The sequence below is a fragment of the Numida meleagris genome, chromosome 2 (assembly GCF_002078875.1).
Source record: "Numida meleagris isolate 19003 breed g44 Domestic line chromosome 2, NumMel1.0, whole genome shotgun sequence".
NCBI classification, from domain to species: domain Eukaryota; kingdom Metazoa; phylum Chordata; class Aves; order Galliformes; family Numididae; genus Numida; species Numida meleagris.
In genome coordinates this window covers 101,474,748-101,493,837 of record NC_034410.1, presented here as the reverse complement: position 1 = coordinate 101,493,837, position 19,090 = coordinate 101,474,748, and the positions used below count along the sequence as shown (strand labels likewise).

General features: G+C 35.3%; 1 protein-coding gene across 7 annotated transcripts in view; it reads right to left on the bottom strand.

Annotated features, from left to right (window-relative positions):
• Window positions 1-19,090, bottom strand: part of RBBP8 (RB binding protein 8, endonuclease) — a 38,754-nt gene that overhangs the window by 6,192 nt on the left and 13,472 nt on the right. For 6 of the 7 annotated variants that reach the window (XM_021389008.1, XM_021389010.1, XM_021389013.1 and 3 more), the window contains 14 exons: window positions 16,600-16,695; window positions 14,960-15,072; window positions 13,838-13,913; window positions 11,133-11,302; window positions 9,595-9,693; window positions 8,400-8,497; window positions 7,640-7,767; window positions 6,118-7,003; window positions 5,909-6,035; window positions 4,698-4,795; window positions 3,862-3,976; window positions 2,614-2,784; window positions 1,937-2,006; window positions 832-928 (listed from right to left, as the gene is read on the bottom strand). In XM_021389008.1, coding sequence (XP_021244683.1) covers window positions 832-928; window positions 1,937-2,006; window positions 2,614-2,784; window positions 3,862-3,976; window positions 4,698-4,795; window positions 5,909-6,035; window positions 6,118-7,003; window positions 7,640-7,767; window positions 8,400-8,497; window positions 9,595-9,693; window positions 11,133-11,302; window positions 13,838-13,913; window positions 14,960-15,072; window positions 16,600-16,695 — 2,344 coding nt within the window. The remainder of the gene's footprint in view (window positions 1-831; window positions 929-1,936; window positions 2,007-2,613; window positions 2,785-3,861; window positions 3,977-4,697; window positions 4,796-5,908; window positions 6,036-6,117; window positions 7,004-7,639; window positions 7,768-8,399; window positions 8,498-9,594; window positions 9,694-11,132; window positions 11,303-13,837; window positions 13,914-14,959; window positions 15,073-16,599; window positions 16,696-19,090) is intronic. The other variant, XM_021389014.1, reaches the window with a different exon arrangement.

Genomic DNA, 19,090 nt, shown 5'->3' with positions numbered 1-19,090 from the left:
ATATGTTTTAGTTCAAAATAAGGTCCAATAAATTTCTTCAGCTAAATAAATGTAATGTAGCTATAGGATGACCAGCAGCAGAATCTATGAACAGTGTTGGTTCCATACCAACACATATTTGTGTGGAAATTACGTGAAAAGACTCCTGAGAGAATCCATCATTATTCAGTCATTAATCAACACTTCTGGCATGTTTACTTATTAGATCATTGCCTAATTAACTCAGTCTACTCGAATAAAATTAAATACGTCATTACTACACATGTAACTATGTCAATATTTTATCTTTCTTCAAATTATATGTAAGCAGTTTAGTAGTTTTAAAGGAAGGAAAAACTCGTAATGGAGAAACCTAAAAGCCCATACTTTTCTCCTAGTAATATAAATATTTTTGTATACATTTGCCTATCTATTTACATTAGTAGCTATGTTGGTGTAATGATCTGAAAATACAGATGCCTCAGGAAAAAAAAGAAACAAACAAGACAGAGGTACAACAAGAAACAAAACATACTTATTCCAGTACCTGTGAGTTTTAGTAGAGTTTAGAGCCTTATAATTCTTTGACTATCTAACGTTTCTTTTGTTAACAAAAACTGTACTGGAATCACACTGTCAGAAGCTTCAAACTTCATACAGGCATACAAAAAAAAAAGAGAAGTTGCATGCAGTTACTACAGATTAAAAAAAAGTAACTTTGTGAACAGCTTTGTTAAACAACTTTTTGCTCCTGCATATACAGAAGATGATGCGACCAGACTCAATTTCAACAGCAATTCAGAATGTAGATAGTAGAAGAGCTAGAAGACCAAAATTTCCAATGCTACTTACAATTTCACATTCCTTACAAGTATGGCCAGGCAATTTTCTTCTTTCTTCTTTCTTTCGAATCACCTCAATATGAGGAAAATCTAGAACAGTATTCTTTCTGAAATGCAAAAATGTTTTCATAGGATAGAGCTGTTAATTCCTCTACATGTCTGAGGAATTTCCCTTTTTTAGGATACAATAATGGATAGCTTCCAAAGAAAAAAAGTCACAGCATCTACAAAACCCAAACATCCTACATTTCGTATTTGAATATGATTACTTTTGTAATTAAAACAGTTCCAGAGTTTTTAAAATATAACAGAATCTTTAAACCACATGTGTGTCAGGTGCTTATGGCTTTTCATCATATGCAAGTGACTTGATCTAAATTACTGAAAAATACCAGTTCCATAGAACACATTTTGAGACTTGGAAGCTCCTGCGCTGATTTCTGCAGGAGTTATGTTATGTTGCAGTTCAAACACTGAACTAAGATTTTTTTTTTCCAACTAACGTGCTCTTTTTCGAAACTACAAAACACTGAACGAATTTTCATCTACAAAGAAAACAGGCCAATGTTAAAAAAAAAAGACAGTAATTATTTAACTGAAGGGCTTGGTATCATTATGAAATTAAGACTCGGACTATCAATGATGATGATTAGGCAGAAAGGCAACAGAGGAAGCCCTAAGGCATACAGTTACGTAACATTCCTCATTTATTGCCTAGAGGAAGGGAAAAAAAACACCAGAGATAACAACTTTTTTCTTATTTGTACAAGCAACCCATCGGCTCTTTGATGATAAACTCATGCATGGCTACATGCCCATAAGAAACCACATGGATTACAAAATACTTCATTCAACAGGATTATAAAAAGCAGAAATACCATTCCTTACTTTGCAACAAATGTGACCGATAAACCTCAATGTGCTTTTTTTTTCCCCTCTACTTCAGCTTTTATCTAATTTACAGTATCTTTTACCTGTGCATCTTCAGCTGCTAATAAGCTGCATACTAACAGGTTTACTTTATGGCAGAACAAGTTCTCTTTAAGGAGGAAATACCCTTAGAATGCCTATGTTAAACAAACTACTTTTATTACTATTTATATTGGGCAAATTACCTTTCATCGCTTTTGAAATATGGCTCCACAAAAGCTTTCTGTTTGGCTTTATCTTGTTTATCCTCATGTTCTGTAAACAGGCAGAACAAAAAGTCACACGTCACATAAGGTTAATAGACTGCCTGCAGAAAGGTCTCTAAAATGATTAGTGGGCTATTAAGAAATACAAAAATGCCATGTACACGCTGCTCTGAGGCAGCAGATTCAAGTAAGAAGTAAAAATAATATAGAATTGGTTGATCAGTGATCACAAAGCATTAGGGGAGAAGAAAAAATAGAGCAGTGAGATAAGATGAGCAGAATAGGAAAGGTTACTTAAAATACAAAGTATTGGGAAATCTCAATACAGGTGGGGAACACAGAAAGCAAGTAAATCACAATCCTAACCCACAGCCAAAAACTGGTGTTTTCTTGAGGAGTGACTGTTGTACAGCTTCTGTGTCAACTTCCATTACAGCTCCCATATTTATATGCATGTAATGTAAATGAATCAATAGAATAATTTCCATATTGGTCTATATTATGTCATTACAATGAATGGATTATCCCATGAACTTATGGAAAATGAACTCATGGTTTATTTGGCGTATTTGTTCCTATAGAACAGACCCTGACTTCAACTCTTGCAGTTTGACCAGTCTAATAAAGAGGAGGAAAAAAAAAAAATCATATCCCACTCTTTAGTTTCTTGCTTGCTACTGTTATTCCTTTGTCCTGCTCTTCACCATGAAGAGTTTCTTTTTCATCACACGCGGAAAGACTATCTTCTGGTAGGCATGATTCATATTGTTCATCAGCTGTCCGATCAAACATTTCTGTTATGGTATCATTCATTTTTTTTTCACTTCCTATTACAGAAAAAAAAACCCAACAAACAATGAACATCCAAAATACTCTCTCAACAAATTAAGTAAAGAATCATAGAATCATAGAATTGCTCAGGTTGGAAAAGACCTTCAAGATCATCAAGTCCAACCGCAACCTAACCATACTACTCTAACTCTAACAACCCACCACATCTACTTCCAGCTCTAGTACTGATTAACTCAATAATACATTTATTCATTCTGCAGCCACTCCAGTAACGTTTAGAAAGTGAATAACGCTCATATTTTTCATAAAGATATCTTGTTTCTATTTCTAAACTTCTATTAACTGCTGAATCACTTCGATATACCTTGAACTTCAACAGTACATGCATGAGATTTTGGTTGTTGTAATGATGGACTTTTCCAAGCAGAAGGAAATACTTTTCTTTGTGTAGGAAAAAAATTACAGTAATGTGATCAAGCTGCAAAATCTTGAAACAGAACCAAAACAACAGCAAACATCCCCAACCAACCAAAAACCAACAGAACCAAAACAATAATAAAAAATGACCACCACCACCCTCAAAGCAAAAACCAGAATGCAACTGCTGTCATCGAAGTCATGGCCCTGCAACTGTGATTTACCACATATCGTATGTTAGAGGTGATATAAACACATCTGGATTTATTTTAGCTACACTAGTTCTAATTATATGCTATTAAAAATGAGATTGGTCTTCCATAGAAAGTCTGATATGATTACCTATCAGCCTTTCAAAGCTTTTAGTTGTAAGTGTGTTCATTACAGGTTAGAACATGGAAAAAAGTATTTAACTATTTAAGCACTGTAAAAGCACAGTTCTAGCTTTGTCTCACAACAAACCTTGTTTACACAGCATAAGTTTAAAGAAAGAAACAACCACCAACAATTCTACTATGAGACAGGCTCATCTTTGTAACTGCAAAAATAAGTCTGTTTTTTTTTTTTTTTTTTTTTTTTTTTTTTTTGCTTCAAGCCAGTTTGTATTATCTAATCACACATGGGAAAAAAATATCCTTTGTTTTCTCCTCCAAAAAAAAAAAAATCAAACCAAAGAGGGAAAAAAGAAGTCTTACTTGGACTGCTTGCCTGGGTTTGCTCTTGATTTTTCATTTTTAGTAGCACACTTTCACTAACATATGTATAATCCATATCAACAACTTCCCCTGCAATTCTTGACTGAGAATCATCCTGAATAAAAAAAGGAAACATGACAACTACACTCAGAAGCAACCGGTGCAATCACTATTAGTCTAAATAATCTAAAAGCATTTTGTCATTGTTCCTGGAAACTCTTTGGAAATTTATCTGGTGAATTACATTACTTGCTAGGCAAGACACTCCTTAAAGTTTTTGTGTTAAAATTCTATGATGAAAAAATTTACATTAAAGGTACAGAAATTCAGAAGCAGTCAGTGTCAATTCAAAACACGTTAAGATTGATCTTATTTGAGAGGAAAGCCAGCAAATTTCAGGAAAATTCGCAGTGATCCTCTTATTTAAATGTTATTCCTTAAATAAGGAAGGATAATTGTCATGATCTGCACATCTTCTATTACTTAAAGAGAGATATCTTCATGAATGTTTTCACAGAAAATGTCATGAGATTTGTAACATTTTTTGTTTTCAAAGAAATCCCAAAATATTGTCAAGCCCATCTGTTTCATTCTGAGTATCCACATGGCAAAGTTTATCAAATACAACAAGATAGCTGAAGCGTTACAGGATAACTGAACTATACTGTGAATAAACAAACATTTCAGGAGCGTGAAAAAGCATCAAGTGAGCCAAATCGATTTCAGTTAGCAAGTGGGTTTGGTCTGCCTGGAATTAAGTTCCTCTTATTACTTCTAGAGGCTTTTTTTCCCCAGCATGATGGAACATGCTGACTTGTTGCAAAGCAATTGCTCACCTTCGTATCAATCACAGTTACATCCATTTTGTACTGCGCAAGGTCAGCTCCTGGGTCTATGCTCCACTGAAGGTTTTCTAAAGGTTTTTCTTTCAGGTCTGGATACAGAGAATATGACAAAAAAAGACAAATCAGAATCAAACTCTGGAAGTAGCATCTGATATTTAAAATTTAAGTTAGCTTTCATTTCATCTTTGGTTTTAGGGATTGACTTTTCCTCAAATAATAAATATAATAAGCATAAATCATGTTTCATCTGAAGATTCACAAATACATCTCAAGGTTTGGGGTTTTTTTTTTTTGGTCATGTTCAGAGAGCGCACCATGCCTATACATTTCTACAAGGTATTTAATACATAACAGATACTCTTGCTGAGAAAAATCTCTGTACTGTGCAAATCAAGTAATGTTAAAATTGCATAGAAGACATAAGATTAATAAGAATATAAAAGTTAATTTTTAGAACACAAGAGTACGGTAGTGTCTGGTCACTGTTCTAGAGATGACTCCCAGTGTAGCTGTGAACTAGAAGTTTAGATTTCAAGATACATAACCACACAAACAGCTTAAAGATTTTTTTTTTTAAACTTATAAACTTTTAAGTGTTTCCACATCAAGTGTGCAGTGCGACAGCATAGCTAAGGAACATATGTAGAACCATAAATCCAGCTATAAAAAGAAATTAAGACTGTGATCACCTACAGAAAAAGAGTATACAACTTCCAAGGAAAGTATTTTACAGCATCTGTTCATTATTATAGATACAGATTTCTCTATTAGATCATAAAGCATTAACAAAATGGCTCATTGTTACACTTAAGAACAGTTTTCGAGCATTTGATGTAGATAGTGAGATAAAATTTCAGGAAGCTTGAGTTTAAACTATCTGTAACTCATGCACAGCAGTAAGGCGCCGTGCAGATAAACATGCTAAATAAATGAGATATAAAGACTATTCCATATTTGTTAAGTTTACAGCTGAATGCCAATGATATATTCATCATATAGAGGCAAAAGAATATGGGGAAGATACTACTAAAGGAAAGCTTAATGAAATGCAGCAAACTGTAATTGAAAATCTGAACATGATCTTGAGAAGTGCAGAACAGAAAGAGACTAAATATGAAGAAGACAAGATATAAAGAATTCTATTCATCTGCAGCATAAGCTATGAGGATAAGGTAATGAAATGAACAATTTCTTTAAGTTACCTTGCTCGTTTGGCTGTACTTTATTTTTTGATAGTCTACAAGGGTTTGGTTGAAGTACAGACGCTGGTTCAGACTCTCCATGCCCTGTCCTTGTTTTCTTTCTGTTTGGTACATGGTCACTGGCAACCTAACAACATATTGCAATTTTACTCTTTCCCAAAACTTAAACATGGCATTTCAAAAGAGAAGAAAAATCAAGAAAAACATACCTTCACATCACTAAAAAGTTGCTCTGTGTCTATAGTACTTGGCAGTGGCGTAACTTTTAAGGGAGGAACTTCTTCTTTCATTTGGATCTGCTTTTTCGTATCTGCAAATGTTTTTGCCAGTACTGCCTCTTGTACATAGGATTCCTCTCGCATATCTCTGCCAAACAAACTCCTCTCATTGTTGGCATTCTGAACAGATGATGAACCCTCATGAATGGGCTTCCCTAGCTGCAAAAAAACATCATACAGAGTCACCTGCTTCAGTTTATTTTTACAGGTCTCCTCGCTTCCTTGTTTTTTCTCTTGACAACGGACTCCAGAGAAGCGATCAGACAGATCCAAGGGCTTATCACCTGTATGTTCCCCATTAACGTGCTGAATATCTGATTGAAAGGGTACAGAGTTCTCTTTGTTGAAGGATGCATTTTCACAGCTAACTGCATCCTCATCTTCAGCTTTCTTTCTCTTAGCACACCTTCCTTCTAGCTGCTTCTGGTGTACGAGAAGGAAATCATTCTTCATCACCTCACTTTTAGCCGCACAAGTGTTTCCAACACAAGTTACAACCTCATTACTATTCTTTTTCACAACCATTTGCCTGTTGACAGAGACCTGGCTGATAACTGAGTTGATTTCAGTTCCAAGATTCAGTGGTGCGACAAAAGCGACATCTTCAGATTTTGATCTATTTTTATGAGATCTGGAACTGGAAGGATTGTTGAAGAGGTTGATTTTGACATTAGGCTTTGATTCTGAATCTAAAATACAAGGTGTATGACTTGTACTTGAGTTGTTCCTCGTATTGCTAGAAGCTCCAAAAACAGGAGAAACTACCTGAGAATCCCAGTCAACACGTGGTGGAGTGTTCTGAGATGGACCTGAAAGACTGAATACAGTGAGAGATTAAATCATTTTCTGGTGGCTGGGGGAAGAAAGACAGAAAAAAAAAAAAACCTACACGCTTCCCATCAATGATCTGCAAGAAGCTGTCAAGAGTATTAACTGACATTATTCACTAAAATGAACTGAGAACAGAAGGAAAAAGAACAGGGAAACTTTTGGTCTAGGAAGTAAGGAATCTCTCCTGCTGAAGGACTGCCTACCTTTAAGTTCCATGAAATGGTAGAAAGTGGGAATGGCTGAGAAAATAATCTATGTAGGATCTTGTACAGACTATAACCGTGACAACAGACTCTCAAAGCTTCTGCAAGTGAAGGAAAAGTGTGCAAGTTTTGTTTTTTCTTTTTCATGGCTTTTTTTTTTTTTTTGGAACTACTCTGGTTTTCACTTGTGATCTATAAAACATATGAAAAACATACGGAAAGGACTGCATACATAGAAAGCTCACACACTGCAAGTGTGAAAGGGAAGTAAAAGTCCACAGTTTTGCATTTTATGAGTTCCTTTCTAGTGGTGACTTATTTACATCAAAGAAAATATGAAAAGAGTTTTATTTCCATGTCTGTACCTTTAAAGCAAGATGTTGTTTAAAACAATATTATTATAACAAGTGGAAACACACCCTAAACTGTTGTCTTCGTTTCTTGATTCAGAAGCTGAATGTTTTCTCAAGTCTTCACAATGTATGCTCTCTGGAGCCTGGTTCATAGCAGTACTAGTGTGGGGAGAACTCAGTACGCTCTGGGACTCCTTGCAAGTCGTGAAATAAAATGAAGAATGAAAGTGTTAGAAGCTGTTAAAGTTTATCAGCATGCTAGATTTACACATAAATGCTCTAAAGTCCCATTCAAATATAATCATTCGCTCTGAAAAGTAACAAACTAAACAAGAGATGAACTTTTCACGAGCAGCTATTAAAGAAATCTTATGGAAACTTAAAAATTCCTTCAGAGACGTACATACAAACGCAGGTACTTTTTCTATTTAAAGGAAAAAATTACTACCACCTTCATTGTACTTACAAAGCAAAAATATCAAATACATCAAGAGTCTCATCACCAAGTAAGCTGCTTTAGTGTGTTACACCTTGATCACAGCACAAGCACCCTAGGATTTACTCCACTACCTTTGTCAAACTTGAAATATCTTTTCACAGCAAGAAATATGACCCTCCTGTCTCCCCATTCTGCAGACAAGTCAGCTCAGTTATGTCCCCTCTTGCTATAGAAATCCTTTATAAAGTAAGAAAAAGTAAGCTAGAGGGAGCTTACTGGAACTCTAAATACGTTCTGCAGAATTTTAATGCAAAAGACGAAAACACTGCTTTCCAAAACAACTGGCAAAAAAGTTGATTATGTGTGAAATCCGTGACTAATACTTACAGATTCATCCTGAACAGCAAGACCAATTGTTTCTGCAACAACTGCAGCCAAGTTAAAAGATGGCTTTGGAACAGGATAACCTCCCATCCTTGGTTTATCTTTATGAGTAGAAAGAAATTCATTTAATAAGTTATATATATATATAAATATATTGTCTTAATCTAGTACACAAGGGATACAAACTCTGAACTAAAACAAAAAAAAATCACGAAATTGAAATCTGATTATTATGGAAATAGTTTGACCTGTATCAGAATCACATCTGGAAGCAATGAGAGAAGGAGAGGGAAAAAAAAATATATCGATTTCTGTGATTATACAGCAGTTTGCTCTCATCAGAGACATACAATTCCTGCTGGCCTACAATTCCCCAAAATTAAAATACAAAGCTATGCAGAAGTTATATTTCAAACTCCCAGTCCATGGCATGAGCAATCTGAGAACAACACGTAGAACAGGAATAGTGAGTATTTATAGCAAAATGATTGCATGGTTTATTTCCTAGGTGATACTTCTATTATTCTTGTGTTTTTTTATGAAAGCCAAGAGATGAGCTTCCCTTCTTTCAGAAGCATAATGTTATTCCATTTATTAAACTGAATCAAAGTAATGATATGATGGGAAAGTAAAAGAACTGCAATACCACAACCCTGACTTGCATGAGTCATTCCAGCTCAATCATTTGTAGTTAAATACTTCAGAGGAAAAAAAAAATCAGGGACACAAAATTCTTGTCAAAGAACTGTTTACGGAGAAAGATTTAATATTTAAAGACTTATAATCAATTCACAAGTACAAAGGAATAATTAATAGAAGCACTTCTAAATGTTATATACTCACTTCAGAATAAGTGCAATGCTCAGAGTATTTTATATCGTGTTACAGCTGAAAACTCAGACATAACTCAATTGAATGAGTTGACCAAAACAAACCAGCAGTAAGAGCTGCACTGAGGTTCTTTTTATTTCTTGACTCTAAGCCCTACTGCTATTCCACCAGGTCACGTTATCTACTGGCACTGAGGCAGGTAGTTCAGAAGCAGTTCTGTGATTAAATGGGATTTCCTTTTCCTGGATCCTTTGTTTAAAGGGAAGGATCAAAAACTGAACCTCCATTGTTGGTAACTCCTCAGCTGTACAAAGTTTTCTTTCCTTATTTCAAATAGAATTAGAACTAAAACTATTAATACACTTACTTGGTACAGGGGACAGTTGTGGATCACAGGTGTCAGCCACTAGTATCTCTTCTTCATGGTGACTACTCACTTGTGTGGAATACAGTGGAATTTGAAACTCTAGAAAACGTTGTATAAACATTATCACGTGATGAAACTACATATCCTACTTTTACAGTTACAGGCAGACACAGAACTAATGTCCTAATCTTAACAGCACTTGAATATGAACTTTGGTGTTAGTAGATCCATTCGCCTAAGCACATCTGACTATTTTCAGTATTTCATGTTAATTCTCTTTCTCTCAGACATATCGTCTACTAGTCAGTCATAAAATAATGCTGACAAAACTATATCAGTTTCTATACTGATTGCATAAGCAGTAGGATCTCATTTCATTTGTTAATACAGCATCAAAAGTATTAAAGAGTAAATTGTCCAAGAGAATGAATTTCTGCACCAGCTAAGGTAATGAAAAAGCAAAAAACTTGAGATTTGAAAAATGAACAACTTCCCGTGTGCCACATAGCCTTGGACACCTATTGCTTTCCTTAACCATTAACTGACATAGGCATTTACATCATTTCTTATATATATAACTTTGGTTTAATCTGACAGCTCAAGTTTTTTATTCAGAAAATTGAGAGAAGTGTACGTTTAGAAAAGATCAGCTGTTCACATCACCAAAATTAGATGCTTAAAATAAAGGCATGAATAACCAACCCACCCTCTTCACCCCACATTTGTTCTGCTTTTATTCTTGGAAAGCTTTCAGTCAAGACTTACATTTAGATCCAAACAAATGTTTTTAAAATATTTTTAAAATTATTTCAGAAGAGAAATGAATGCATTAAAAGCACCTGGATTCTTTATCATATTTCCTGTGCATCACTAGAATACAAACCAGGAGTCCCTTACCCCAAAATTATCTGTTATGGTCAAAATACATTAGAGCTATTTCTATGACATTACAGAAGCAAGTTTGGAAATTAGATATGCACAGTATTTCCAGAGTTCGGCACAAAGCAAATGCAAAGATCGAATTGGTACTAGAAAAAAAAAGGATCATGCAGTTACTAGAATTAGATATCTACGGGTTTTAGAAATATTACTGTAATTGCAGGATAATTGCAAAAAGTAGCAAAACTTTGTTTCACTCTCCACTAGGTGGTGATAAAGCTGTACACACAAGTCAAACCCTAACAGTTTTGGTCAGTTTGGAGTTACAGATGTATGGGTCAGGAAACTCTTGCATTTAATAGGAGGTTAAGACAAGCTTTGAGCTGTGATATAGCAGTTGCTGCTAAAGCCATTTTTCCACTCACCAAAATATATATATATTTATATTGACATATATATACACACACATATATATTCATATATTATTGCATGAATAGAAAAATAACAACAAATGGGCAGAAGAAGAACTGAGACTCCTTTTTTGTTGTTTTTGTTTTCACTCTTTGCAATCAAACTTATGTCTTTTACTCTTTATCCCTTTAAAATTTTGAAAAGTAGTAAAAAAAAAAAAAACCCAACCAAACAATACCATCTCTTACCACTGTTGCTCTTTGCGAGTTCCAAGTCTGTGTGTGTATGTTCTGTGTATCGGATATGCCTATTCTCTTTTTTCCTCCTCATACGATTAACCATAGAAAATGAGGAAGTGAGAACGGGAGAATCTGGAATGACGCCTTCTTCTGCATCCAGTGCTTGTTGCTTTCGCTCCCTGGAGACCAAAGTAGGTGGTCAAATAAAACCTCAAGTTCACAAGATGCAGAGATTTAGTTTTAGCATGCAGGACAATCATACAGTTTAAGAAAGCAACAATTTAGAATATACAGACATCTCAATAAGATCATTATAAAATAAATGCATATATACAACTACAACGAAGTAGTATAATTCCAATTCTTCTAACTTTAATTGAGTTTGTTTAGTACTTCACGAGGGCGTTGCTCCCTGTCATGTGGTGGTAGTAGAGAATGGAAGAGGCAGTGAAAGATAAACGTAAGGAAATCTAAGTCTGACTGCTTGGTCTTCTTTGGTAGCGCTCTTCCTTATGACTCTCAGGAGAAAACATGGGCCAAAAGATAATTTCTTAACTATAAAGTGAAGGATGCAAGGTTTTGATCTAGGAGAAGAGGAAATAGGGATACAATTCCGTTTGCGTTAAAATGAACCGTGGTATCATACATAAAATAAGTTAATAATATGATGGGAAAGCTATTAAAGCTGTCTGGCTTCAGACAAGGGGAATTTTTGCAAAGTTTTGCTTTTTACTATGACTAACTGTGAACATTTAATAACAAGCATTGATTCATCTATTTTCTTCAGACACCTCAATGAATCCCATTGTGCAATTCTTTAATTCCTCTTTTCTAGCCCATACACAGAGAAAATACCATAACTGGAATGCTGTGCCATCTACTAGCAATATCTTAAATCAAAACATATAGCAAAACAATGTATTCATCTAGTTACATCACAAATTTCAGTTCGCTGATGGAGTACTCGTTAACATTTACTGGCACAGCCTTGTACAGACAATTGCCTGCTATAAATATTTTTCCATAACTCAGCTCTGCGCAAGCCAAAACGTAGTTCCTAAATGCCATCACAAAAAAAAAAAAAAAAGCAAAGAAGCTGCTGCCATAGGTATCATATATCATAAACATGCATTAAATCATTCCTGAGCTATGGAAACATTTGAGATCTCAGCAAATGTTTTTGTAGAAATGCCCTCACTGCTCCCTTCCACAGATGACAAAATTCTAATTTCATAGAGGATTAGATAACACAAGTCTTCTAAAAGTTAACAGATTTCACTTTTATAAAGGAGTCTTAGATTTTCTTCTGCAATATTAAGCCTTGGTAACACAACATGTAGGATTGCAAAAACCTAATTTTATGTCCTGCACTAGAAGCAAACTGCTATTTTACACTTATCTGGCGGTGTTATATAGATCTTAATTTTTAATTCTAAATTAAGCAGTGGGATATAATTCTACTAAAATGACCAAAGGTAGTGACTATATTACAAACAGCAGGATGTTTCTCCTTAAATCACTCTTGATCCACTCAACTCTGCGCTCATTTAGATAACCAATTAACATGCTGAGCAAATAACTTGGTGTTATGTTGCTCATTCTCAGCTTTCTTACAGTGGCTACAGATTTTTATTGCAAGCTCAACTGCAACAGTATGGATCTAGACAAACTTGAATGGATCTGTGTGGTGTCAATTCATCTTTTTTAATGCCTCTTCCAAACTGCTGTCAGTCAAGTTACAAAGGAGATCCATTATAAAAAATGAATTATAGAGTAGAAAACAAAGAAATTTGTTACTACTAGGTCTTGAAAATGAATACTCCTAGTGTGATGGATTAAGTTATTTTGAAAAGATGAAATGCCTAAGGTGCAAAAGTTGGGAGACGAACTGAAAAATACAAAAGAAACAGAACCATAGGCATTTTCGAAATGAACTCTTGAGTTGCTTTACTCCAATAACAAAGTTACTTCGTGATGAAGATAAGAAAAAAATTATGTGCAAAAAAAGCCTTACACATCAAGCCCACACTAACCATCCCATTCCCATCTGCCTACACATGTGACTTCCTCACAGACAGCAAAAATTGGGATAAATTTTGGATGATGTCAGACAACAGCTATACAAGAAAGGAATTACTACCTCTGCCTTGCACAGTGTACCATATTGCTTATTAACTACATCATACGGTACATTCTTGGTATCATATCAGAGTGCAGATTGACAGTTAATTTATAGCTTTTTAAAAATCATTTTTATTCAAAATTTACTGTTTTCTTTTTAAAATTGTAAGGTTAACGGAAGTTTATTTCAAAAATTTACTGAAATATCCTGGAACTCTGACTATTACAAAAAATACTTCTCTGAAATCTTATCCTAGGAGGAAACTGTAAAGAGTCTATACAGGAATAAATGAATGAGAGGCAAGACTTTCCAATGCGTTGTGCATGAAATCAAGCAACCAAAAAGTCAAACTGAACTTCTATGATATTTATCCACCTTTTCCATTCAAAAGCCCTGGTGTACAGAGTTAAAAAAAAAAGTTCCGTAACACAAAAATGTTAGTTTTACGTTATTTGTGTAAAGTGGCATTAGACTATTTTTTTCACATCTATTAAAAGGAATAAAATGAAGTTTAAAAGACTTACAAGTCAGTATTTATATTCCCAGACACTACTACCAAGATTCAAGGAAACCAGAAACTCTCAAAACTTACTCCAATTCCTTCTGCAGTTGCTGGAACTGTTCAGATATCTTTTTATTTTCATCCTGCAAGCTGTTTTTCTCATTCACTGCAATTAATACAGAATAACAAAATCAATTTACACATGGTTTGGAGCAGAGGCCTTATGAGGAGTGGCTGAGGGAGCTGGGATTGTTCAGTCTGGAGAAGAGGAGGCTCAGGGGAGACCTCATCGCTCTCTGTAACTACCTGAAGGGAGGTTGTAGTGAGCTGGAGATCGGCCTCTTCTCTCATGTAATTAGCGATAGGACGAGGGGGAATGGTCTCAAGTTGTGGCAGGGGAGATTCAGTCTGGATGTTAGGAAATATTACCTTTCTGAAAAAGTGGTCAGGCGCTGGAATGGGCTGCCCAGGGAGATGGTGGAATCACCAACCCTGGAGGTGTTCAAGGAACATTTAGACATTGTGTTGAGGGACATAGTTTAGCGAGAACTATTGGTGATAGGTGGACAGTTGGACTAGGTGATCTCATAGGTCTTTTCCAGCCTCGGTGATTCTATGGTATCATTGTGTTATATCTGATTTTGTCAAGTCTTCTAAAGAAACCAAATCAATTCTTAAACCCTAATACCACACATCCTCTATGCCTTACCAAAATGAATTTTCAAGTTAAGTCATTAAAAGTGTTAGAAAAGGCAAAGGTGTCACACCTACTAGATCACCACATCTCTAAGATCCATCGACAAAATTGCCATAGGACACAAGCTTGACTCAGGTAACTTTTGAACTTGCTACTTTCAGACTACTAGTTACTTCTGAAGTCAAGGCTTCCTCTGGAAACCATGTTATCTGTCATTTTATGCTTTGACACTAGGAACAAACTAAAGCAGTCAGACTTCAGCTCCACTACCTCATGTTGTAAGATTTTTCACATCAATACAATCGCAGTGTTAGCACTTCAATCTAAGCGAAGGTGGTTCAAATGATGAGTAATTGCCATGTGTTACATACTGTCAGGAGATTCTGCAGTCTGACAGAACTTCCTGAACGTACAAAAATGTACCATACATAAATTCTACAAAGTTCTAGGAATTCATGAAGGACTAGTTTACAAAACACACTGCTTTTATCTGCAGACTTGTGGGTAAAACTTACTAAGCTCAGTGATGAGTTTAAGATTTTGCTGCCGGATGTTTTCAAACTCTTGCTGTTTCTTTCTCATATGTTCTTCAGTTACAGCACAACGATCACATAATCCTGCTCTTAACCTTCAATAAAATCAAGAGAATAAAGCTTTATAAAAATAATGCCATACATAAAGCAGCTATCCACACTTAACTGGCTGTTTGTACAGCAAAACTACCAATCTGGTAAAATAAAAAGGATTATAGTTTGGCCGGTAACAAATATCAAACAAACAAGAAAACCTTTAACTTTGACACCCATACTTAGAAGTGGAACCAAAAGGTCACGTGAGGCATTGCCTCCATGTTCTCTCATGGTCTAGATCAGTTGTTTAAAGCTCATCTATGATCAGAAAAAGACTCAACTATCAGTACACCTTATCTGACACATTCGTTCATGCTGTGAAATCTGTGTTCGGTTTACAGATAATAACTAAAGGTATTTTATTTCTGGTACACAACAAAAATCTAAGCAAAATACAGATTATTTTCCTGTAAAATAAGATACCAGCTGGCTAAGAGTTGTGCTTTGCTGCTGTTAGCAGATGAAAAAAAGTTAGATTTCCAATATTGCAGTTTAATATTGGAAATAAAAGCCATCTTGATTTATGAATATTTTCATATTGTGGAATAATGGAAAAAGTAAAATACTGGAGATGCCTCCTCATACTAGCTTTTATCATCTTCCTAAATTAAACCATTTTAAATACTATTTATTTTTTCTTTTGTTTCCCAGTACATATTTCATCTGCCAAGGGATTGGAGAACTCCGTCCTCCATGCAAATGTCTCTCTACCTATGTGTTGTGAAAACTGAGTACGTGCCTGGCTATGAGTTTATGCCTAGTGCATTTTACAGAGAATCAGAGTTGAAAGCAAGTTTTGAGTATTGCAGCTCTAAAATTTGATGTAACATGGGAACGCGAGAAAATAATTTCACATGAAATGATCTGTTCTGAGAAAACTTTTAAGAGCCTACTAGCAGCAAATTTAACACCCACTATCCAAAACAGTTATCATTTCTTTTTAAGAAGATGAAAAAAGCACTGTCATCTCACATCTACTGTTTTTGGCAGGCTATAACAGATTAAACAGAAGCAGAAAAGTGAAAGGCAGAACAAGACAAAAGGTGATCAGAGGAGCTGAATCAGAGCAGCTGAATCAGAGCAGCAAGAGATAGAACAACTGATGAAACTTACACAGAACAGACATCTGAAATCAGTCCTGCAAAACTGGAAAATTTCTTAATGAATCATTTCATTTGCTTCAAAACACATTACAGACCTTACCTTAGGGTTTTGTATTTGATACAAAATTTAACTCTAAAAATAGGGATTAAAAAGAACAGGGCTTAAAACAGCTGTCTGCATCCTAGGCTAACCAGTTAAATTTCCATTTGCCTTTACTGATCCAAGCATGTAGAAAATAAAATAACAATTTGATTCGCTCAGAAGAATATGAACTCTACACTTCTCCTTAAAACACACTATCTGGACTGTATTAGAAAAGGACTGATTTACAAACAAGCAATGCTGCAAAATATACATAGCTACTCTGGAAGAACACAACAAACCCCCAAACTAAAAAAAAACAAGAAAACACACAAGTTCACCTGTCTTCTAGAACCTTGATTGTGTCATGAAGCGCCTTTTGCTGCTCTCTGAGCTGTTGGTTCTTGGTGTAAAACTCTTCAAGCCTCTCTGCATCCCTAAAATCAAAAGAAAATAAAAAAGTTACTTCCAACTTTAAGTTACAGCTTTTATCTTTTCAATAGAGAATTATCGCTGGTATATTTCTTTCATATTCTTGGGTAAGGCAATAGATCACCAGAAAAAAAAACTAAGCTGAAGATAAACAAAGCAAGTGTTTCCTATGAATGGTAATTTAGAAATACCTGAGTTAGACAAGGAGCAGCTAGTTTCTAATCCTACCACTGCAGCTGAACTTCTGTTGCTGTATCTGATTTTTGCTCAAGACAAAATTCAATTAACAACAGTTAAGACATAAAATCCAATAGCATTCAAGTAATAATGTCAGGGAACGTAAGCTCGAGTACTTCCTACTTGTGTCTTGCTGAGGAGCTAGTTGGGGGCTTTCACAACCAGGTCATTTCGCTCTTTTTTTTTTTTTTTTAAGCAGTGAGTTCAACTTGTAGCACAGCAAACCACATTAAGTTTGTAAATCTTAAAAAGCAGCAATTCCCAGTCTATAGAACATGGATTTCCAGAACATGGACAGGAAGCGAACTCTCTCCCCAAACACTTCTGAAATAGCAGAGCTTGGGAAAAAAAAAATCTCTACCAAACCTGACTGTTAAAATACTAAAGAACATTTCCTCCTCAAAAGAGCTAAAGAAAACCAGTAGCATGAAATTCCCAACTTTAGCTCCCCTTGACTTTTATTATCCGACCACAGTATCTCCAGGATTCAAACTAAGTATGAGCAATTGGCACAATTTTTCTACAAGCCAGTACAGCTTTCAGGAGAAGTGAAGCAGCTCAATCTACGCAACATGACAATATCTAACTTCTGAGAACTCATTCCTAGCCCTTCTTTTTAAAGTCCGAATCTTCTGTGTATTCCAAGAAAGCAGGTGTTTGTTCTCAGCACCCCGAGATGAATTATTTAAGAAAGCCATGAAATGGGCTGAGACAAAGAGATGACAAGAACACACACAACAGGTAAAGAAAACATATTTACCGACTTGTTCATACAATTCTTTTTCACAGATATACTTTCAAATCAGCACTTCCTTTAAGATACATTAATCAAACACATTATCATATTGCTGGTTACGTGATTATTATAGAAATACAAGAAATTAACCATGAAGGGTCATAAAGTGAATGGGACAGCAGGAGCCTTTGAAGCATACGATCCAGACATTGTATTAATTCTGAAAATTTAGAAGGAGCTCTTTTTTTTTTTCCACTGTCATCCAGACTGTATTGTCCTTTTCAACTGCTTATATAACATAAAATGGTTAAATGCTGTGTGATGGACTGTTGGAGTCGTACTTTGATATAGAGAAGGCAAAGTTTTGTTACTTCTGTTCATTAACCAAGTACAGCTGGGTCATGGAAAATGAAACGTCTGCAGAAAGCAGTCTGTTTTCCTGATGCTTGTGACAAAAAGTATTCAATGTTTTTCAGTTTGTGAAACTTACAGAAGTCTGAACATACACAATTTTAAAATGTTTTTCTGGGCTACTTTGAAGTCATGCCTTACTCTATGTCATTATCTGTAGAAAATGCATAATATAAACTAATACTCCACCTCTCCCACTTAAATCCTACAAGATGTCACAGTAAGATATTAAAATGACAGGAAGAACAAGGCTTTTCGTTTTTTATTCCAGTTCAGTTGATAGCAGACATTTTTGGCTACGAGGCACTCTTCATAATGAATGGTCCCTGACCTAGCATTTACGAGTCACTAGATCCAGCACTGAAGTGGGGTACAATATAAGGCACACATTGTCAGCCAATTACAAAGTCTGAAACTTTAAACCATAGGTATTCAGATGAATCAAGGAGAACAAGATCTCCTATATAAGAATACTATACCTACAATGTGGTAATTGGATTCCAACAAACAATAATTAAATCATTTGGTGCATGTTCAGTCACATCACTCGTAACAGCCAGCATCTCGGAAGATTAATTGATCAATTTAAGATTTTCAGGATGCGGAAGCAACTGATGATATAAGTTAACAATAACAGCAAGAGACTATCTAACCCTTTCAGATTAGAAATGAAACAATGACTTCAATTTGTGAACTGTACATAATAACAAGATATTAAACTGTTTTTTCCTCCCCCCTAGGAAAGTACATGTAGCAGGTACAAGTATAAATCATAACACCATGTGCTAACTGAAAAAGAATCGAATAACTGCGATAGCTCATCCATATATAGTAAAATAAATATATTTATTGTGATACCGCACAAAACTTGACCAACCTTGATCCTGAGGAGCAGGTGCACATGTAGGGGAACTCGGAGTTAGCAACATGAGTATTCTTGGGATTGTAAGCCCTGCTGTGGGTTTGGGTACTGGTGTGTAAATGCAGGGGATGCCTCATGGTACTGGAGTAAGATA